Consider the following 24,257-nt stretch of genomic DNA (forward strand, 5'->3'; position numbering starts at 1 on the left):
ATCACCTTTTTCCAGGTTTTATTTCTGCTTAACAAGATGTGGCATTTCTTATCATCTTAAACAGCAGTATACCCATGGTTTGGGCTAGCCTGTGGTTCACAGTGTATCTCCCTCACGTGCAGGCTAAATTTAAAATCCAGTGACTTCCTAAATAGAACTGATATTATTAAATAACCAGGAGTGTTAATAGTCTACAGCAGGAATGACATCAGCAAAGCTATCGAAATTTCACATCATAATTCCTCTCTGTACAATTCAGTCATCTGCTAGATGTGTTTTTGTGGAATACAAATCTTTCAAATCTATGCAAGACAAATCACATTAAACTAATACTCCATCTGATTATTTTGATCCATAAGAAAGCTGGTAAACGAGAGAATTTGTGCTGACATCAGTTTTTTTTTTAAAAAGCTAGAACGAGCTTCTCTTTCCAAGTCGATAAACAAAGCACTGATTGTATGGAAATAGAAAACACAATTTTCTGTCCCCTGACTCCGAAGAACACATTTTATGCCAACATCCATCCAGTATTTAAACATCTCACTCCAGATCATGAAACAACAATGACTTTTGAATATCAGTATGGATACATATAATTAGAATCTGAATTCATCTGCAGTGCTATGTAAGTGGAATGCTAATGCACGCAAGGAGCTAGCAACTCCTGAACCTTCATAGGCAACCTGCAGATCAACACCATTCCTTCTATTCCCAGATATTAAAATAAATCCCAAAAGATCCTCACAAGCATGTCAGACTTCTAGTTACTGATTAAAGTTCCACCTTCAATACCATATTGTCCCAAACTCCAAGGCCTAGGTTTCAGTATCACCTCTGTATCTGGATCCTCCACTTCCTGATGTGACCGAGCATACAGATATGTCTTTGAGAGATAAATTGGGAAAGGTTTGTGAGAGAAGGTTACATACAAACACTTTAAAACAGATCTTATTTAAAATACTGGAGCTCTGCCCCATGCTAGACGTATTGGGGCCTCACAGGTTTTGCAAGAGTTTTGAAGAGTGCTCAAGAGACTTCACTAATGGATTGTTGTTTACAAAAGGCAACAGATGAAAGATCTTACTGGAGCCACAGATTGACTGGAAGAGAACTTGCTGATCTAGAGGATCATGTGGTTTTGCAAGCAGAGAGAGTCGAACAAGCTTTCTCTCAGAGAGAGAGAGATCACTTGTAGTGTTACAGTCAGCAGACAGCAGCTGGGACTAGAACAGGACAAGCTGGCAAGCTTGTGGAGAGCCCAATTTTTGGAAGACAACCTGGTCAAACCCGTTGTGGTTCATGCAAGAGGAGAGGACTGGCTGTTGAATGTTTCACTTGGAATAGAGAAACAAAAAGGAAGGAACTCTGTGGTGATCTGAAAGAAAGAGGTTATCATCTAGAGAACCCTGAAGGGGCAAGTTTCGTCAGCAAGACACTGAAGTGGCTGATGGAAGTAAATCAGTTGTGGATGTCCTGGAATAACAAATCTCTCTCTGAAAACTGACATGAACCTTCCATTTATCTTTCAAGTACCAAAGCCTGGTGAACCTTAAAAATGTTAAATTCTGTGCACAGTACAGCAACCAGTGAACTTGGAGGAATGTGAAGTGAGATTGAACTGTGAACCAAAGAACTTTTCTGAACTTACACACACATCACATACATGTGCACTTAGAAATAGAAGGGGGTTAAGTTAGGTTAAGTAAGTTAATAGTGATAAGCTAAAGTGTGATTCTATTTTCATGTTTAAAGATCATTAAAGGCAACTTTTGTTTAAGTAACTATTAGTCTTGGTGAATATCTATTGCTGCTGTGTTTTGGGGTCCTCTGGGCTCATAATACTGACCTGCAGATCAGAGGGCGGCTTTGTGACAAAACTTCCTCCACCATAACCCACAACATCAGTGCCCCGCAAGGCTTCCCACTCAGCCCCCCACTTCTGTCCCTTCAGACTTATGACTGTGTAGATCAATGTTGCTTGAATTTTATTCGAGTTTGCAGAGGGCGCCACCGTGTTGGCCAGATCTTGAATGGGGTGTGAACCTGGTGTCATGGCACCAGGTCAACAACCTTCCCCTTAATGTCATCAAAACAAATAATCTGGTCATTGACCTCAAGAAATAGCACTGGGTGAGTAGGGGTGGGTTGTGATCGGCGCAACAGAGCCTGGTCTGCATCAACAGTGTCAAGGTGGAGGGTTTCGAGTCATTCACTTTTCTGGTGCTTGAATCTTTTAAGGTTTTCAGGAACCAGAGTTTATGGGGAAATCACAGATCTGGTTCCTGATGTGACTCCCAAAAAAGAGCTAAGTCCTACTTGATAATTGCTGCTCTTTCCTTATTTTTCTGTTGACTCCCACCAGAGCCCATGGTTTCCTACCAGCTTGTTGATTCAACATTTCCTCGTTTCTGAAACATAGATCAGTTCATCCCCAAAACTTCCAAATATGAGGGAACCAAGTTTAAGCAAGTAGTCTTCATGAATTTACTTTATTATGTCCTGAAAATAATTTGAGACTTGCACTGTCATCTTTTGCAGGAAAATACACAATTTAGGTTCAATGCACATAAATGATAAAAAGGTTTCTAGAGGTCCGACCAAGGCTTGGTACAATTAAAGCACAAAGCATCTTCTCCCGACCAATGAATTCATTTCTCAAGCCAAAAATATGTTCTAAATTGATACACTAACTTTGTGATTTATATAAATAATAAAGATACATTGATCCTCTTCATCTGAACTTGCTTGTCTCCAATTAATCAAGAGTTTCCCCCACCTCGAACCACAGTGGATAACTTCAACGTCCCCTTCTGTAACTTGTTACTTTCATTGACTGTTGCCAGTTTGGTCAGAGGTCTATCTCTGGTCATAAACTAAAGTGAGAACTTTCAAGTCACCATCATATGACAACCTTCCATTTATAGCGTGCGACGCACAGCCACACAACAAAGGGGGTCTAGGGCATTAGATCCAGAATCTTTTGAAAATATTATCTTTTTAAAGGAAAATAACAAATCTTTCATAACAGTTATGGCAAAACTGGATTTGGAGCAAAATATCTGTGAATCCACTTTCATGAAGTTCCCTTTTCACATGGGTGAGATATCTGTCATAAGTAGTTGGCAATATTACTCAAACATGGATAAATTACAATGTATGGATTTGTCTACTATCTATAGAACCTCATATTATGCTTGCTGTGACTGGAAATCACAACAGAAATCCAAAAGCCGTCACTCAACAGCACGTGCTAATTTACTATGCCAAGTGCAGGTTATTTTCATTGCTGCAACTATTGGTCACTGTTCACCCACACCCTCTGTAGGCAACAAGGTTTTGGCACAGAGTGCACAGCTCAAATAAATAGCAGCTTTTTAATCCATTTGTTGACAATTTACAAACAACTATCCTAATGTAGCATCATCTTAGGTCCGCTGATAGCAAGCAGGACGAAAAAAAAAACCCCAACTAATCCAAAAGGAAAATGAGGAGTGATGTTTTTATATAAACGGTGAGCAGGCCAACACAGAAAGTGCAGGAATCAAAACAAGTGCAGGAAAGAAAAGACACTAAAAAGAAATGCTGAAAAGTTGATGTTAGTGAAATAGAATGGGAGGAAACCCCATTAGGTGCAGGGTGGTAACCATTCAAATTAGGGTTGCTTTCTTTAGAGAATGAGGTGAAAAATATTTTTGAAGGGTTTATTGCCCAGAGCAGAAACGACTTGTGGAAGAACTAGAAGAGGGAAGCAAAGGATCCTTTTTTTGAAACTCACCGCCTGTTTGAAATCACCATCTGAAAGTGCGGTGGATGAAGCCACATTTAAGTTCTTCCAAGGTGAACCTCGTCAAAGGGTACCATCAGATTCCGATGCATCCTAATGGCATCCCAAAAATGACCATTATTACACCTTTCGGCCTTTTCGAGTTCCTTTGGATGCCTTTCGGCCTAAAGAACACAGCCCAGACGTTTCAACGTTTCGTGGATGTGGTTCGCAGGGACCTTGATTTCATCTTCATCTATCTGGATGACATTCTCATCACCAGTTCCAATGCCAGCACACGCAGGATGCACCCGACTTGCCTTTACAACAGGAGTTCAGACTTAAGATGGACCCAGCTAAGTGCCAGTTCAGCCTGGAAACTATCGAAAACTATCGACTTCCTTCTACACCGTATCACCCGAGAAGGGGCCACACCACTGCCGGATAAAGTGGAAGCCATCCAACGTTTCCCCAGGCCGAGCACATAAAGGGCCTACAGGAATTCCTAGGGATGGTGAACCTTTATTATCGTTCCCTCCCGGGAGTGGCCACCCTCATGCAACCCCTAATCGACCTCATCAAACCAGTGGACGCGCAAAACCATTGAAGCATTCCAGGCAACTAAAGTGACACTAGTGGAGGCCAAATCTTTGCCTCATCCTGATTCTTCCTCCACCTAGCCCTTACTACAGCGCGGTGCTGGAGCAGTGGGTCGATGAACAATGGCGCCCCCCTGGCATTCTTCAGCAAACATCTCCGGACACCAGAACTCAAATACAGCACGTTCGACCGCGAATTGCTGGCCCTGTACCTGGCAATATGACATTTCCAAAGGTTCATGTTAGAAGGAAGGGTCTTCACCACCTACACAGACCACAAACCACCCACCCATGTACTCAGTAAGGTTTTGGACCTGTGGCCGGCGACGCAACAATGATACCTTTCCTACATTTCCAAATATCACAGATAATCCAACATGGTGGCCAACGCGCTGTCCAGATCGGCCATTGCCGCTACCTCAGGAGGGCTCAATGTTGCTCAGCTGGCCAAAGACCAAGCAGAGGATGTGGATGTCCAGGCCTACAGGGCCACCATCACCAGCCTGAAGGTTAGCGATTTCTGTCCTTCACCGGCTAGCCTGACTTTACTGTGCAACTTGTCCACAGGCTTCCCCAGAACTATCCTACCCACAACCTGGCGACGGCGGTTGTTCAACAAAATGCATGGTCTGTCACATCCTTCCATAAGGTCCACAGTCCGCATGCTGTCTGAATAGTTCGTGTGGCACGGTTTCTGCCGTGATGTAACCCTGTCGGCTAAGACTTGTCTGGACTGCAATGCACCAAAGTGCGCAGACACACCAAGGCCCCACCCCAGAGTTTTGACCCGGCACAGCGCTGTTTTGACCATGTGCACGTGAACATCATCGGCCTACTCCCTGTGAGCCAAGGTATGTGGTATTTATTTACAGTAATCAACTGTTTTACCCATTGGCTAGAAGGAATACCCCTGCTCACGTGCAACACAGAGACTTGCGCCAGAGCTTTCTTGTCCACTTGGGTTGCACGCTTTGGAGTCCTGACCCACATCATCTCGGACCAAGGGGCCCATTTCATGTCCTCACTCTGAGCCAACTTAGCCAAGTTCTGTGGCAGCCAGTTACACCATACCACGGCCTACCATCCTCAAGCAAATGGCCTTGTCAAATGTTTCCATCGCCACCTGAAAGCTTGACTATAAAGTCCTAATTGGATGGACAATCTCCCATGGGTGCTGTTAGGAATTCGCACAGCAGCAAAAGAAGACCTGCCAGCATTGTTAGCCGAGATGGTGCATGGCTCCCCACTTACCATCCCAGTGGACATTCTCTTCAACCGTCCCAGCCCACAAGCCAGTGCTCTAGATATCCTCCAGTGATTGAGGGAACAAATGGGTAAACAGAAACCTCTGCCACTCTCCCGACACAGCTCTCCACCCTGCTACATCCCTGTGAACCTGCAGTTCACCGAATTCATTTTCGTGTAGAGAGGACAGCAAGGGACATCCCTACAATGCCCCTATAAAGGCCCGTTCAAGGTGTTGCAACACAATGGTGTCATTTTCACCTTGGACATTGGTGGGTGGCAGGACAAGTTTACCAAACCGCCTCAAGGTAGTGCATCTGGTCTCAGACCAGCCCACCCAGATCAGACACAGAAGTCGCCTGTCCAAAGTCTGTATGGTGACTTGCTCAAAGGGTGGCAGCAATTCTTGGGGGGGGGGGAGAAATGACAGTAAAGGTATAAAGGTAAAGTTTCCATTATTGTCATGTATAACTACATTTAGAATGTAACAATAAGATAAATCTAAATCAGTAAAGTATCCAGCAAATGTGGATGTCTGTGGAATAATGAGAGAAGTGCCTTTCAAAATGTTAAATCTTATTCTTCAGGTGAATTGCCATTAAGATTAAATAGGGGAGGGAGTAGTATCTCTGTTATTCTTGCATTTATTTAATCATCAACCAATCTGATTAATTAGATGTACCAGATGGATTTTTATGAATAATTTGCTCAAATACTTGGCCACCATTACTGAGAGCACCTTTCAGTTGTCAATGGATTTAAAAGCCACAATTTACATATGCCATAGTGGAAGTTTAACTTGAACATGCAGATCATTAGTTCAGTCTTCTGAATTATTTGCAGAACTACTGTATCACTGAATCTTAAATTTTAACTTTCGACATACAGCACGGGGACAGGCCGTTTCAGCCCACGAGTCCAAGCCACCCAATTTACCAACACCCCTGGCACATTTCGACAAGTGGGGGGTGTGATAGTACAGATCTATCACCAATGTACATAGTGTATATAGTTACTGTATCTAGACTGTGCTTACAGCGATTGGCTGAGAGCTAAGCCACACCTATTGTCTGGGCCTTAAAGGGTTGTGTCCCTAGCCAGGTCGGATCATTCCGGACTGGTCGGCCACCTGTGAAGAGCTCCGGTCTTTTGCTAATAATAGCCTTGGTTTGGATCAACAAGTCTTTGGTTCTTTCGACGAGCTCTACAGGGGGCAACTGGAGCCCCTGGGGAAAACCCACACAGACACGGGAAGAACGTACCATCGTACAAACAGCACTGGATTCAAACCCAAGTCTTGATCGCTGGCGTCGCTCTAACCACTACGCCGCCCTCTAATCTGTTCATTTCTTTTCACAATTTGTAAGATGAGCAGCTTATGTATAGAGTAGCAATCTCCAAAGATCCACAGATTTTGCAGAGTCCTTCGTGAGTATATTTCAGCTTCCAGCCAACCAATGTTGGTTAAAAATTAGACATTTTCTGCCTTCCCTGGCAAGATGGAGAATGTTGTCGAAGCAAACACCAAAACCACTAAGATATTTTTCCCTTGAATCTCTGAATGATTTGCTTAAAATAATGTAACATTCATAACTATCCTCAAGCTTTGTGCAAGTTAATAATATGTGATAAAGTATGATTTTTTGTGTTTTATCTTTGAATTCTTAAGATTACATGTATGAAGGCCATCTGGCTGACTACAAATCTAAAATGCCCTTGTATGGGTTCAACCTGCATGAAGAACTCATTTTATTTAAACAATGTGCTCATGCTTGATTGGAGATGGACAGATTCTTCAGAGGAGTCCTGGCAAGCACATTGTTTCATTTGTATTGTACTAATTATTTGATCTTTCTGATGTCAAAGGTATTATTTGCAATGATTTATTATTGCTGTTTCTTTGTTTAGTTTCTCTTTTGAAATAGTCCTTGGCACAGTTTCCTCTTTCTCCAGGGATAATAACATATTAACTTCAACGTGATGAGTTGAAGCAGATCTACTGCTTTTGAATTCGTGCATGTTGTCCTGGGTGACTCAGTGGACATTTTTAGCGTGATTAAAAGAATTGCAGTCTTGTCTTTGGTGTTCATGGGAAAACACATCTACTCCACAATTTTTGTCCTGATTTTAATTCCTTCTGACGCCTTCCTGGTGAACCAGCTGTGTGCCCTGCTAAAACAATGCAATCCTCCTTTTTTCCACTGTAAAGAATCTAGTGCTTACAATGTGCTGTCCAGCTGTAAGATGACACCTACTCAGTACAGTCGATTTTATGATGAAGGCCAATATAACATTGACTTTTATGTTGATGACCTTGTAGGTTGATTCAAATAATTTGTACAAAACAAATGAAACAATGTGCTTGCCAGGACTCCTCTGAAGAATCTGTCCATCTCCAATCAAACATGAGCACATTGTTTAAATAAAATGAGTTCTTCATGCAGGTTGAACCCATACAAGGGCATTTTAGATTTGTAGTCAGCCAGATGGCCTTCATACATGTAATCTTAAGAATTCAAATATAAAACACAAAAACTCATTCTTTATCACATATTATTAACTTGCACAAAGGGTAGTTATGAATGTTACATTATTTTAAGCAAATCATTCAGAGATTCAAGGGAAAAATATTTTGGCTGGTTCAGTCTGACAGCAGATGTAAGGTTCTTGAAAATTCTGGATGAGAAGAGAAGCTACAGGCAATAATTAACATCATGCACAATTGCAAATAACGTATTGGGTTTCATTAATACTGCATTTGCAATATTTATCTAGCCATTGCCAAAATATATTTTACAAATTGTCTTGGTAAAATTTGAGTTTCTTTGAATCCACACCTCAAATATACTTACAATACATTTACTGATAACGACAAGTACTCCTCCATCATGTGTGAATGGTCTTATTAACACCAAATACAGGCATAAAACTGAATGCTACCTTGCAAGTGATATAGCATCATAAAATAATCCTGGAAGCAATAATGAGTTGTGATTCTGAACCATTAATGGAAGAATAACAGAAAGGGCATGCTCACCAAGCCTGGAAAGATCTTTTGTAGCTTCTCCACTGCAGCCAGCGCTTTGGGCTTCCCACCTTCAAGACAATCTTCAAATTCATACAAAGACTGGCGCACTGGGTTGGAGTAGGACACCTTTGCATTGTCCACAAAGGTGATCTGCCTTACTCCCCAACTCTAAAAAGATTCAAGGATAAGTTACCTCATCAATTTAATCTAAATATTATTGCCCAAGATTCACAGCTTTTGCTTACATGTGCTCACTATCCCGAGAGCAGAATAAATCACTGTGGCAGCATTTAAACATCTATCCCCATAAATCTGTGTAGCGTGTGCTATGGCAGAGCATGAAAGCAAGACGCTGACATGAGGCGAGTACAGACGATACTAATTTTATTGACAGTTCGCCCTGTCTTAAGTAGGCCCACGGGCCTACTTCAGGCGAAAATGGTGTCACTGGCTTGCCGGCACTCACTATTTCCCACCGTGCAGGTGGCAGCTCATGAAGAAAGCCGATTTAGTCAGCATGGCCCTTCCAGGATCGCCGTGTTCAGATGCCATCTTGCGTGTTGGGTCGCTGCTAGCTGCCACACCACCCAATCCCCCACCTCCAGAACCAGCGATCCAGGCACTGTCCTTGGTTTTTGGTGGCCTGGGGCTGGTGGGTTGATCAGGTGGCTGGTGTCCAAATGTGGAGGTTTGAGGCAGTCAATAGTAAATGTTTCCTCCTTGCTGCCAATCTCCAGCACACATGTAGCCCCGTTATGCCTGACCACCTGGTAGGGCCCCTTGTATGACCACTGTAGCAGCCCCCCAGAGCACCCCTTGCCAAACAAAAATGTACGCGCAGCTTCTCAGGTCCACGGGGATGAATGTCTTGGGTTGGCCATGCGTGGAGGGCTGTGTCAGGGCCAGTGTGCCCAATCATTCTCTCAGTCTCTTGAGGACTACCGCTGGTGTTTCATCCGCTTCTCTGGTGGTGGCCATGAATTCCCCGGGGATCACCAAGGGTGCTCCTTACACCATTTCAGCTGCCAAGGCATTGAGGTCCTCCTAGGATGTGGTGCAGATTCCAAGGAGGGCCCACGGCAATTCATCGACCCGGTTCGGCCATCTGCGCTGCTTTGAGGTAGATGCCTGTGGAAGCACTCCACCAACCCATTTGCCTGGGGATAGTGGAGTTGGCCCAAAGCCCTGAGACGAATTTTGCACCCCGTCTGATATCAGGTGCTCCGAGACTCTGAACTGGGCCACTCGTGTTTATTAAGACTCTGGCGCAGGTCTCTGACTGCTTCCAGTCACCTAGTGAGGAACCATGCCCCCCCCACCTCATGACATCGGCAGAGATCCCACAACGTCTATGTGCTCATGACTGAATAGCTGTCGTGCTCGTTCAAATGGTTGGTGTGGGGTGGGGGGGCACTCCTTAATATGTGTCTATAACTTTGACATTTGGTCGTGCGTGCACGTTTTGGCCCATCGGCTGACTTGCTTGTGGAGGCCATGCATGAGGCAGGAGTGCCCTTAGTAAGAATGTGGTGCTGTACCCCATGTTTTGGTTCTGTTGAGGTAAACTGTGGTATCACATGGAGAGGAATCCCTCCAGGATACGTGCAAAGTTGTTACCATTAGTGGTGATGGAATATTGGTGGGGGGCAGGTAGTTTGGCTTTCCCATGCACTAACTGACGCCCTTTCGGGTCCACCAACAAGCAATGAGCCCTCAGTAATGGTTGTTGCACTGCTGCCAGGGTGAACGTCCACGTGAACTGGATGTGAGATGGTACGGGTGCTGAAGGTTCGGATGATGAAATTGTTCACGGCTCTCAGGGCTTGGTCTGGTTTTCTGTTGCCGGTGTCACGAGCTGAAGGTGGCAGTACACCGATCTCGGCCCTGGTGTCAACTAGGAATCGTCACCCTGTTAGGTGCCCTGTCTCGTTGGCCGACCACCGCAGCCACTAGAGACTGTCGGCCGTGGCGTTTCCCTGAAACGAGCAAGGAGGGCAGCATCAACGGGCCTCCGATCCCCACCATTGGTGACAGAAACAGTACTGCTCACCGTTGGTGGGGGATGGGCGGGGCAGGGGTGCTCAGTTGGCCTGCTGGTCATCTGTGGCGATCTAGTCGTCAGCTGTGTTCAGGGCCCTGGGTATGGTCTACCATGATGCTGGACTCTTTCTTCACTCTCCAGAGGACGTCCACTCGAGCCGTGACTTTTCTGGGGTCGCTGAAGTCCTCGGCGAGCAACAGTCGGATATCTTCTGGTATCATCGGTTAATGCTAACATCATTCATAAGAGCAGAAGGGGCCCTGTCCCCCAAATCGTCCATGTGCAGCAGTCGGGCCATGCCCTCACACTTTGAGAGTCTGAAAGTGCGGGTCAATAGCTCTTTGACAGCCACATATTTACCCTTCTCCAGAGGTTGCTGGAGGAAATCAACAACCCTGCTGTCTGTGTCCTGGTTGAGCGAGCTCACCACGTAGTAATACCTCGTGGTGTCGGCTGTGATCTGTTGAATCTGGAACCGGGGCTCGACTTGCTCAAACTAAACCCGCAGTTTCAGTGAAACTGCGTGAAGTGTTGCTTGTACCTCCATCGTCGGGTCCAAAGAGCCGTTTGGACTGACTGGGGTCACAATGCAGCGTGTGCTACAGCAGAGCGTGAAAGCAAGATGCTGACACGAGGTGAGTACAGCCAATATTAACTGTATTGACGGTTCACCCTGCCTTATGTAGGCCCACCGGGCCTGGTTGTTACGCCATGGATAGGCCGGCATTCTGGCTGGTGCTCGCAGTTTCCTGCCATGCGGCAGGTAGTTCGTGAAGAAAGCAGATTTAGTCGGTATGGTCCTCGCATGATCGTCACATTTGGATCCCAACTTGCGTGTCAGGATACCGTGGGCTGCCTCAGCAGACTAATTGGATCAAATACAATTTTTAAAGAAAATAATTTGTTGGCCAATCAGGCTGCATTTGTGGAAAGAGAAACAGTTAATATCTCATCTTCAAGAAATGTCATCATTAAACTCTGTTCCTCTTTACAAAGATGTTGCTTGACCTGCTGAGTTTTCCCAGTATTTAGTCTTTCTTTTTAAATTCTGATTTCCAACATCTGCAGTTCCTTTCAGCCATTTACAATTTTTACAAGTTTGCAAACATGAAGCAAGCAGGTCGATTTTGTGTTATTATTATTTTTGACCACAATGAGAAGCTACACTGAAAGCAGCTTTAAAACAACTTTCAAAAAGGAACTGCATGTATATTTCAAAGGGAAGAATTTAAGATTGGCATAAGAGGGATTATTCGGAAATCTTTGAGCAAAGACCAGATAGACTTAATGACCCATTTCCAAATGTACGATTCCATGAAGATTTGATTTTTAAAGACAGTCCTTTATGCCTAATCCACCAGCCCATAACAACTAGTATTCATTAAGCAATGTTCAAAACAAAATAAAATTATATTTATTTTAAAAGGATATCAGTGCTGCACTGTTTATCAGCTAGAAGTGACATGGTAGATTATTTAACAGATAACTGCATATTTAAATTAATTTTCATTCCACAAATTCCTTTTCAATATTTTTATTAGTTTCATCATATAAATGTTACTTAGGTACATGAGAATGAAATAGAATAACAAATCTTATATATATATAGTAATATAAAAGGTATTGTAACCTATGCTACATTAAAAAAAGTGGAAAAAACTCTACTGATTTACTAATCAAACCCAGAGGTTATTGGCTCAATGTGAACAGACCACTAGTGATTTTTTTAAAAAAAATAAGGTAACCAATAAACCAAAAAATAAATAACCTTACAAATTTTGAAAATTCAGAAAAGAACGCCATAAAGAAACAATTCCACATATTCCAATATTACAGTCTTTTAAACTATGAAGTCCAGTGATCCGTGCTATCCAACGTTGCAGAATTATTTATAAATGGCACTTTTTTTGTGTCTCCAGTCTCATACAAGAAGACCACAGGACCAGGAGTAAGCTATCAGAGCCTTCAAGCCTGCCCTGCCATTCCGTATGATCATGGCTGATGCGTGCTGGCCCCAACTCTTCCTCTGTGCCATTTCTCCATACCCCTCTATTGCTGCATGTACTTCCTAATGAAACAAGTTTCACTACCTGACCTTAGACGTGCAATCTGAAAAGCAGTTTATCAAAAGAAGTCCCAATATGAGCAAAAAGTTGCTTTTTTTTTGACGAGTTAAGCTAATTTCAACTTGTAAGTGTAATGGGCATTTGATGACATGTGACCCTCTGCACGACAAAAGCTTGGGGCACATATTATTACACTGTCTAAAAGGCATCTCAGCAGGAAGCTGGATAGGAAAGCAACTGAGGGATACAAGGCCCCATGCAGGCAAATAGGATCAGCGTAGAAAGGCCACATGGAAAGCATGAAGAGTGTGCTGCAAGGGCTGGATTCTCTGAGAAACGATTACAAAACATTCCTTACCATGAGAGTTCGAGCTACATTACAGCCTAGTGTCCCAGCTCCAAGCAGCAAACACCTCGTTGTCACAACATTCTCCAAGTCGAGGGTTGGTACAAGGCGCCAACGCATTAACTTAAGATTGAGGTCAACGGACGACTCAGCCAGTCTTCAAAACAAAAGAAAAATAATGAATCTGCTGAAATCCTTATGGCTTTACTTAGAGTTGTCCATTTTAATTAAACAGCAATATTTTGATAATGCTGTCTATCAAATAAAAGCAAAAGCTTGGAAAACTTGCATATCTGCAATAGGAACAGAGTGCTGGAAATACTCCAAGTCAGGGAAGAGCAGTTGAGGTAACGATTTGGAACGCTGATTTCCAACAAGCATTTACCGCACACAATCACCCCTGACCACTTTGGAGGAGTTGCAAGTAGAGACAGATGAACAAAGCCAAAGGAGAGGGAAAAAAGAACCCAATGCTGGAAGGGTTAGGTACAGAATAGAGCAGCTGATGAAATCTGAAATAAAAGAGAATGCTGGAGGGATTGCTTTAAGAACCTTACATAGCAACAACCCTGTTCTGATGCAAACAGGAAAGGTTTGTTATTTGAAATTGTTGAACTGGAGTGTGAAGCGATGGAAGATGAGCAGCTTTTCCTTGTGTTTACATTACAGATCTGGAGTAGTGAATGAACAAGAGAATGTCAGGAATATGATTGGATAAAAAAGGGGTTAATTTACCTCTTTGGATCCATACATTCACTGAGATTGACCATCCTTGGACCCAAACTTCCTTTCTGGTTCTTTTCCCAACCGACACACTTTGGACAACCTGCAAGTTCATTTACAAAACGTCAGGATTGCAGCTCCCACTTTGTTCCACGTTTGAAATAAAGGTGAAGTCCAGGGCAGCACGGTTGGCCTAGCGGTTAGCATCACGCCGTTACACCGCCAGCGACTGGGGTGCGAATGCGGCTGTCTGTAAGGAGTTTGTACGTTCTCCCCATGTCTGTGTGGGTTTCTTCCAGTTGCTTCGATTTCCTCCCCCCTTCAAAATGTACAAGGGGGAGGGATGGTGGGGTGCGGTTGTAAGTAATTGGGCAGCATGGGATCGTGGGATGGAAGGGCTTGTTACTGTGCTACATGCCAATGTTAAATTGATGTTTGTGGGTTCACTCAGTTGTGCGGTACCCAAATGCCTTTCCTTGGACACATTTTGCCATTGGAGAATACAAATAAAATCTGTTAAGTTGGAGGTTTGAGGGCAAGAAAGGTCTTGAGTTACAAGAGCACATCTCAACCTCAATCAAGTAAGTGAATGGGTTTGAAAAGTGTTTGGTCGTCATGGGCCTTGAATCGGTCTGGGAAGGGAAGTAAAATATGATAGTTGGGCAGGAAGGTTACATGAGCAGGGACGTTCTGAATCAATATGTAGGCTCTGTGATGGCTGGTTGGTGGAGTAAAATTTATTGGGGGGGGTCGGGGGCGCAAATAAAATCACTGGTGGCGGCATCAGATATTTGCTGTACCATTGGAGGCCAACTATTCAGATCTGGGATGCATGGAACAAATGCAGAAAGAGTCCAGAAGAAAAATATTGCACGCTTTGATATCTACGGAGTACTGGTAATTCCCCAATATATTACATTGAGAACAAATCACACAGCACACCAAAGGTATGACGCAAAGCAATTTCTTGACGTACTTGTTACCCCAATTAATATCAAGCAAGAACTGAAATCCCAACATCTTTTGATCATGGTATAAAAACCAGAAATTACTCATCATTTTATACCATGAAAAACCTTTTTCAGATTCTTCAACAATTACCTGTTGGAGATGCCATTTGTGGAAGTTTTATTTCAAAGATAATGCTGTGCCGGATGTCTCTGACCCCTTGCATTGTTCGATCTCTAAAGCAGAGAACTTCAAGTGAGTCCAGAAAGCTACCCCTATCATCACAGGGAAAAGCAATTAAATCATGGAGCTATTTCCAACAGGAAAGAAACAGACACACTTGTTCACTGCCCTTCACTATTACAGGAATATAACAACCAATGAAATAAACTGAAGAGACCTTTATTTCATTCACTGGACATCTACAACATTTGTAATTTCAGAAGATCAAATCTGACTCTGCAGGTATGCTATAACAATTTTACAACCTAAGCCCCAACAGACAATGCTATACGGTTCATTATCAAATTCGCTATCTTTCAATGTTCATGCAGTGCTTTCAAATGTAAGTTCTTTCTAATGTATTAGCACAAAATGTAAACATTAAAGCATTTACCAGTTGTAGGCGATAAGGACCAGAAGGTTCCGCAGAGGCCATCCTGGATACTGGGTTAAGGTACAAGGATCATAGACACCGACCGTGACCTGCAAAAGAAAATGCTCTTCAACAGGGCGTCACTCACAGAGAGTGAAACACGAGTGTCCGCAGATGCTGTGATTGTAGTAAAAATGCTGGAGGAACTCAGCAGGTCTCGCAGCATTCATAGGAAGATATATAACCGATGATCCGGGCCTGAGCCCTTCTTCAAGATATGAGTAAGGCTCCTGCCTACTCTTTACTCATACCTTGAAGAAGGCCTCAGGCCTGTAATACATCTTTTCCTTCTATGGACGCTGCGAGACTGGCCCAGTTCCTCCAGCATTTTTGTGTTTTTACATCACTCATAAATAAACAACTACAACTGAAGGGAGAAAAACAGGCACAAGTAAAGTAGCCTACCATAGAAAAATTCTACAATGTAAACCTATCAAAACAAGTTGCATACTCTCAGCAGGAACCCAAGGGTAGATAAATGGCACAAATTTAGATAATCATTTATTCTGGTAGGTTGACTCAATACATAATTTAAATCTTCAATAAAATGAGATTTCAAATGACACACAAAAGCAATTTAATATTTACCTGCTTACAGCCAATTCAGTTGATTAGGTGGGGGGGGGGGGGGGGCAAAACAACAGTGGTCATAGTGGTCTCAAAGGACAGAGCATTGTCTGAAAAGTTGGAAAAAATCGAATAGAACAAGAGTGAAACTTTATAGTTCAATCCTGTGAAATACTCTGGCTTCATACATCCCAATATTCACAAGTTAACATACAGCACTCTGACAAATTAATGCACAAAATGAATATTCATTTACACAACAATAGCAGCACAGCAAAAGAGGTCTTCGACAAGCCATAAATAAATGACATCTACAGAAGTTACAGTGGGTTATTCCTCAGCCTGAACAGGCCCAGCACTGGACCAGTGAACAGTGATAAGCTGCTCAGCTAAAATAATTCACCTTCACTAACTCAACGACCGATGTTTAAATTATACACAATCCTTTCATGTAAATGTGTACCTTGGTCTGACCTTTGAAGAATTCATTCCAGTTTCTCAGAGATGTCAATGACACAGAATCTTCCGTGTATTTGGCCAGAAAATAAGGAATTGCTGTTGCTTCTTCCCTTTGGCAAAGTTCATCATAAGCTTTTTGGAGAGTCTGGATCTAATCAAATAATCCCAAGACATCAGCAAATAACAGACTGCTTTGCACAAACTTTGGAATGGAATATGTGAAAGGATATAGGTCTCAAATGAAAAATTCAAACAGCTATTCTGACACAATAACAAAACCTCGCTCTGAATGGAAGGAAATAAAACAGACACATCACTCAGTCAAACACCTCGCTGAGCTTATCCAGCGATTAGCTGGGGCAGGCAAAAAGCAAGCGAGTCCTGATTCGGCGTCGAATGTGTGCAGAATGAGCTGATTTTCACAGAGTGAAGGCTGCAACTCACCTGGCCCCCGCATTCCAGGCTTGGAAAAGAAATGTAGGTCATAAAAACAAAACCCAGGGAAGGGGGAAAATAGGCTTGGGAGGACAGATCATGGCTGGGAAGAAGAACGAGACTGGGATGTGTGGCATTGCACAATCCAAGCATGCTGAAGTTCCAAAGATAGGGGGGGGGGGGGGGGGTCGCGATATAAAAACATACCAAACCAATTGATTTAATTGTGGTTATAAATGTGACCCAATCCACTTTAGATCCAAAACAAAATGGTGAATAACAGGCTTGAAGATGCCGTACTAGAAATCATTAAATTATTAAAATATAAAAACTAATGGAGGAAAGCGGCAAACCTCGTTACATTTCCACCAGGTTTTTTTCGTTCATTGTTACTCAGCACCAACTGGACTCAACACCAACCGCAGAGTCGACACTCGACTCAGCTCAGCTCTCATCATCAAAGCACTCGGAAATGAGAGCGAGAAGATAACCTGGCCAAAAATATAAATTTTTCCCAACCAAACTTTGAGAAGATACTGAGAAATGATTTCAGCCGTTCAAATCACACATTTCCCGCCATTCTCTCTTGCAGCAGGTCATAAAAAGGAACTGCACAAACTTCAAAATAGGCTTTGACTTTCATCATTGCAGAAATTACCAAAGTCCTGACAAAAAAATCATCCATTCGCTGGTACCTGACTTGTGGAGAACTTGTCTGCCAGGCCGATTGGTGGCTGGATTATGGGAATCGCTTCAGAGAAGCACACTGCAGGAAACGCAAACCAATAGTAGAAATGGTACTTTTTCAAATCCTGTAAAATATAGTTTGAATCAAAATTAGCTTCCATAAAAAAATTTAAATTGTACAAAACATTTTCCTATGGCACAGAATATCCATGCATCAATTGCCAAGCTGAGTACTGCCTATTGTTCTGAGGGACATAATGAAAGGAACAATTTATTTTAGCAAGGAGATGTCTTCGCCAAAAATTCTTGAGTTTCTAGCAGAATTACCAGTTTTTTTTTACTTTCACAAGTTGAAACTTCCAAGGAAACCTCAGCAAACATCAGGACAGATCAGGGAATCAAATCTCATTCATCCATTGGTTCAGCCTCTCAAGTCCTCCTTGTAACTTGGTCTTCCCCTGCCACCCCCAAACAAAGCAAAAATTACTTCCAAAATCCATCCAGGTGATTTAATCCAACCTCACAATTGCACACACTTCAGGAGTTTTGTCAAAGTGATGAATGAGGTCAACCAAGTTCTTTAAATATCAGAATCAGTATTTACAGTCATGAACAGGTCACAAAGGTGGTTGTTTTGTGGCAGCATCACAAGGCAAAGCCATCTATTAAACCGGGGTGAACAGTGTTTCTACAGAAAGTATTTTCCCACCAACTTTCAGGGTTGCTTGGTTTTGGCTGAGGGCCGATGAAGACATAACCTTCAAGTTTGTAACCCATCATTGCACAGCAACTTGGAAGGCTACCCAGAAATTAAGTCAAATGCTTGAAGATTAATTTTAGAAAATTCACTCTTTTATTGATGAATCATCCTAGAAGAGTTCGTTTCCTGCATAAATTGTTATTTTTAAGAAAGCATTCCTCATGTAGTTGTTTAAGGCTGTCTTTAAACATTTTTTTTTAACCATCAGGAATATTTTTCACCAATAGGCCATTCAACACTTTAAAAAGTTACAGTACGACAAATACAAGGAAGAAATTTAACAGCTAATCCTCTACTTCAACATTCTTTTCTGATTTTAAAAATCCTTGCCTTTTATTTTCTGTACATATAAATAGCCATATTTTAAGAATGACAAAGATCGAGTTCTAATAAACTGTAACCACAATTAGCAATTGTTTATCAAAAGGCACTATTTATCTTCAACTTCAGCTGCATGTGTGTGCAGAGATTTTAAAGGAAGAACAGAGTCGTGTCATTAATTCATATGTTCTGGACTTGTCCTAGTCTAGAAAAATAGAGAGAGGTTTTTCATACTTTATTAAACATTTCTTAATGTAGATTTAACCCTTTGCTGGCCCTCTTCGTTACAACAGGAGGGAATGATTTTTCTTCATCTCTGGGTTGAGTTGCGCGATTTCCTTTTGCCGAGGATTTTACTTAAATGGAAAGATTGCGCCTCACCTACTCATGATCAGTGGTTGTATGACATCATGTCGTTTGAATATGGAAAAAATTCGTTATTCAATTAATAATTCAGATACAAAATACCAAATGTTACGGGGGGGGGGGGTCATTTATGACTCACTATCTTACTTTATAATTTTACTCCAATGTATTTAAATTGTCCAACTTGTATCTTTCCTATATTCCTTTTATTAATTTTTAACCTTCGTTTTTCTTTTAATACCAATCATATATAACATCTGGTTAGGTCAAGGGTTTGAGTTTTTCTCATTTACTTTTTTCTTCTTTATTTTGCATTTTTTTTCTTAAAAAGGTCTATACTATTTAGAATGTGAATTATGGATATAATTTACAACTTATGTACGTTAGTGTTCAATGGAATGTCTTATTTAGTTTGTGTAACTGTCCATATCAGATTAAATTGTACCTTTTTTTGTTTGTACAATTTCTTTATTAAAATCAATAAAAAAATATTTTAAAAAGAAAAAGATATTAAAGGAAGAAAAATCCGGCTGGTAATAAAAAGCATAGGAAACAGCGAACAGGTGTGAATATATAGAGGGGTTTGCAAACCTACTGCCCAGATGAACAAAGGAATGTCTGGGAAAGAAGCAAAGCTCCAAGTGTCTGGAAAATTGGGTGAACAAAGTCCCAAAGTGGAAAAAAAACCTTGTTTTCTAATTTTAAAGGTTTATTTTAATATTTTAAAAATATTTTTATTGAATTTAACAAAAACCTTTTACAAGGTATATTAATGATAACCTAAATCAAAATCATATACAAGTCACATATCAATTTTAAATTAGAAGCAGAACCATAATGTTACAGAACTTATTTCATTTAGGACATCAAATTCTATAATTGTAATAATAAAACAATTAAATCATAACTCAGATGATGTCGAAAATCAATACTGAATACAAAAATTATACCAATAACACACATAAAATCCCCTTTCTTAAGCTATTTTATACTTTCTGATTTGATCTTGTTGTTCAGTGATGTGATCTGTAATCTGTAGTTAAACTCCCCTTTACTTGATAGATTTAATAATGAAAAGGAAAAAAAAATCTCTCTCTAAACAAGGTTATCTTTATGTATTGTAAATATGAATTGAATAATGGCCCCCAGACACCAGGCAGGCAATTCCTTGAGCATCCACATCACTTAAATACTCAGATGATGATAATAATCCAGAAATGGGCCCCATATCTTCTCAAATTCAGACTTTGCATCTTTAATATCGTATCTAATTTTCCCCAAACTTAAATAAGACCTGATATCATGTAACCACTGAGTGTGAGTGGGTGAAACAATATCTTTCCACTTCATCAAAATTGCTCGTCCAGCTATCAACAAAGCAAAAGCTAGGATTCTCTTCTGGATTGAGAATAGAGATATATAGTCTTCGAGAGAGTGAAAAACAAATAAAGCAATCAAAGGGCATGGTTCTAATTTAGTTTTAAGTGTTGAAAAGTTTGGAAAATCTCTTCCCAAAAATGTTCTAAGTTCATACACTCCCAAAACATGAATCAATGAAGATTCACAAATTTTACACTCGTCACATAATGGATCCATATCAAATAAAAATGAGATCCTTTCACTTTAGACACATGTATTCTTGTGCATCACCTTCAATTGCAACAAACAATGTCGTGCACAAAATGAAGACTCTTTGATCAAATTAAGAATTGTATCCCAATGCTCGTCCGACAATGCTCTATTCAAATCACACTTCCAATTGTTCTTAATCCTGGCCATTGAGGACATTCTTAAATCCATTAAATTATTATAAATATTTGATATTAATCCTCCATGAGAAAATTGCAAATCAAAAACTACATCAAGAATAAATTAGCTGACAAACAATAGGATTAGAATGTGGAAATCGAGCAAAATTGATCCATTTGACTGGTATTTAGGTTGTAAAAGTAACAGTTTTCAAATAGACATCTTTGGGAAAGTTTGTAATTGTAAGATATTTTTCAATGTGGTGCTAATTAGTTATTCATAACATTGTTTTAGAAATCCAATATTTAAGGGAATCAGCAAGGATGAACTGCATGGTTAGTGCTTGCTTCAGCCAGCTAATGATTAGAAATTGGCAAATAAATCATACAATGAGATACAACACTTGATATTTTAATTATTAGACTTTGTGACAAATTAAATAGATGTTTGTGTTGTCACCTTGGACCAGCAGGATAGGCATGGCTTCTGCTTAAAGGATATTAAACATGGAATTACTATTCGTCTAAATAACACCTCCACAGGTCTAATTAAGAAAGCAGCCAAGATTGGTATATAGAGAAATGGTGCAAGGTCCACAAACATTGCAGGTTACCACCGTGATCTGTGCACCTCCCAAGGTTTGATCAAATAACTTGAGCGCACATTTCAGTATGCTATCAAGGGAGTATTCTTATGTCCAAGAGGCTCCCCTTCCCACGCTTTATTAAAGAACCCTATGGCTTTTCTGTCCTGGTGGATGCTCCAGGTCATGTCACTTTTTCGAAAAGATAGCCAACCCCCTAACCCAAGCAAGCACATTATTAGCCCTACTGACAATCTGCCAACACTCCCCATTTTCCCAACCTACTTTCTTCCCTGTCTCTCCAAATCACTCCTCTCCTCTCCACACTTTTTCCAAACCGTCCGCACTCCAAAACCATCTGGCTCCTGCTTGCCGCAGCTTCTCCAATACTCCCTCTATCCCATCCCCCAACCACCATAGCCAATCTGTCCCAACAATCCAAACTGCGCCTGCTGCCGTTCAATCAGACCCACCCTCCCCACTAGACAAGTACCTACCCCTCCATATCACCCATCACACCCGCCTTCCTCACCCTAAACCACACACCTTCTCAAACAACTTCCAAAGCTCCACTCAGGCCCCAAATATGCTCTTCCGTTCAACCAGACCTTCCTCATCAAAACATCAGGCAGACCCTCTTCTGTGCCCTTTCTCTCCCAACTTTCAGAACAATTCCTTCTTCAATCAAAATTACCCACATTGTTCTAAAAATTGGCATTGACTGCCAAGTTTGGTCACATAATTGCAATGACTGAAAAAAGTGCATTGTTCGGAGCTATGATTCCCTGATAACATAGAAATGCAAGTTTATGGCAAAATTGATGCGTTCACCAACATGGCTAAAAACTAACGAATTAAAGCCATTTCCTGTATCATCGGGAGGGATTAAATTTCCACCATGAGTTTGGTTGAGCACGTGTCAAGAAACAAAAATTGAAAAAAAGTGACTTGATTCAATTAACCCACCTACCCCCCCACCCCCCAACACAAATTTAATGACAGCTAATTTTATTTTGTATCTCAAATTTTAGGTTAGCGATTCTGCAAGGGAAGATTCCCATTACCCATATGGCTATTACAAGGTGGTCACATAAACCCATTTACATTACAGAGTTAACAGTATAAATTTTGTCAAAGGATAATACTCAAAGTGGGTAGCACAGTTAGCACAGTGCTATTGCAGTTCCAGAAACTGGGTTCGAATCCGGAGTCTACACATGCTCCCTGTGTCTGCCTGGGGTGCTCTGGTTTCTCCCACTCTCGAAAATTACAGGGTGTGGAGGTTAATGGGTACATTTGGGCAGTCAAGGCTCATCAGCCAGAAGGGCCTGTTATGGTGCTGCACGTCAAAATTTTAAAAACTTTAAGTTAACAGGATCCGATCATTTTCATATTGTGACGAAAATAAATTTAAAATCCATTTCAGCAATCATTTCTGGTTTTCTCATTCTACGGAAAGAAAGATTCTGAAAATAAAATTTATATATTTTTAAAATACTTACAGCATAAGTCAAGAGTAGAAAAGTGCTCAATATTGAAGGATCCTCAATTGCTCTGCCAGATTTTATATCCTCCCAAATCTACAGGAAAAAGGATTGCATTTGGAAGGTGAGAAATATAATACATTTCTAACTAGATCATGCATAGATAGGAACAGAGGTACCAAAACGCATATTTGAGCAGTAAAATGAACGGTGATTTCATAATTAAAACAGGAATGTTGGAAATACTCATCAGGTGAGGCAGCATCGTGGAAAGGGAAATAGAGTTAACATTTCAGGCCATAGACCCTTCGTCTCCAATCGGACACTCCTGTTTCCTGTAGATTCCACAAACGTAGCCTTTCTTGTTGAATGTTTCCAGCACTTCCTCAATTTTCACCATTGGTTGTTCTCTGAATTTTTGTTTCTCATCTTATATGAAAGAAATGTTAACAACACGAACTATTTCACAAATGTGGAAGGTGCATTCTAATTTTAGTTTGCAGCGATAACACAACAATCGCACAGAATTAAACCTTTGAAATTGCGTCCCAAAAATAAAGCAAATGACTTTAATTTAATACCAATGCTACAACAACAAAAAAAAACCACAGGCAAGAATCTGGAGCAGCAGGGTGACTGACACACGCCTGGGCATAACCTGTTGGCGGCTGTCTGGGCCGAGGTGTGACATCGCTGGATAGCCGGTAGGTGGCTAAAGGAGCATTTCCTCCTGGTCTCTGCTAATTAACAAGATTTGATTCAGGGAGACACTAGCAGAGTCAGGGAATTACAATCAGGAAAACAATAGAAGAGCCAGGGGATCCAGGGGCCCCCACCAAATCGTTCAGGGGTTTCCTCAACAAGAATCCCTGGATGAACAAGGAAATCCAGAACCTGGTGAGAGCCAGATCAGTCTAGAGATCCAGAACTCTACCACCTATGGAAAGCCATCTCCTGAGCAGTGGCGATTTGGACGGATACCCGACAGCCCAAATGACATAACCTGCTACAAACCCAAATCCAGTGCAGGAGAAGGCAAAGCTTCACTCCCTTCTACATCTAATTTGACCACAAGGAAGAACCACCATTGCACACCTCCCCTGATGATCCTCTCCTGTTTGTATCAGAGGACAACTGCAGGTCGTCTTTAGAAGAATGAATCCAAAGAAAGCATCCAGTCCAGTCAGAGTACTGAATTGTTTTAAAAACCTGTGCTAACTTATAATGTATTCACGAATATCTTCAGCATCTCTCTCAGGTAGGATGTGGTACCCACCTGTTTCAAACAGGCCTCAATTGTATCGATGCCCAAGATGGCAACCTGCCAAATGACTATCGACCTGTAGCACTCACATCCACACTGATGAAGCGTTTTGAAAGGCTGGCGTTGAAGCAGATCAACTCCTGCTTTAGCAGCAACATTGATCCATTC

General features: G+C 41.5%; 1 protein-coding gene across 5 annotated transcripts in view; it reads right to left on the reverse strand.

Annotated features, from left to right (window-relative positions):
- The window catches only part of atg7 (ATG7 autophagy related 7 homolog (S. cerevisiae)), a 226,296-nt gene that overhangs the window by 187,919 nt on the left and 14,120 nt on the right, over window positions 1–24,257 (reverse strand). For all 5 annotated transcript variants that reach the window (XM_069939867.1, XM_069939868.1, XM_069939866.1 and 2 more), the window contains 8 exons: window positions 22,844–22,921; window positions 17,571–17,687; window positions 16,445–16,591; window positions 15,376–15,464; window positions 14,913–15,034; window positions 13,824–13,914; window positions 13,101–13,245; window positions 8,645–8,803 (listed from right to left, as the gene is read on the reverse strand). In XM_069939867.1, the coding sequence (XP_069795968.1) occupies window positions 8,645–8,803; window positions 13,101–13,245; window positions 13,824–13,914; window positions 14,913–15,034; window positions 15,376–15,464; window positions 16,445–16,591; window positions 17,571–17,687; window positions 22,844–22,921 (948 nt within the window). The remainder of the gene's footprint in view (window positions 1–8,644; window positions 8,804–13,100; window positions 13,246–13,823; window positions 13,915–14,912; window positions 15,035–15,375; window positions 15,465–16,444; window positions 16,592–17,570; window positions 17,688–22,843; window positions 22,922–24,257) is intronic.

This window comes from Narcine bancroftii, chromosome 5 (assembly GCF_036971445.1).
Source record: "Narcine bancroftii isolate sNarBan1 chromosome 5, sNarBan1.hap1, whole genome shotgun sequence".
NCBI lineage: Eukaryota > Metazoa > Chordata > Chondrichthyes > Torpediniformes > Narcinidae > Narcine > Narcine bancroftii.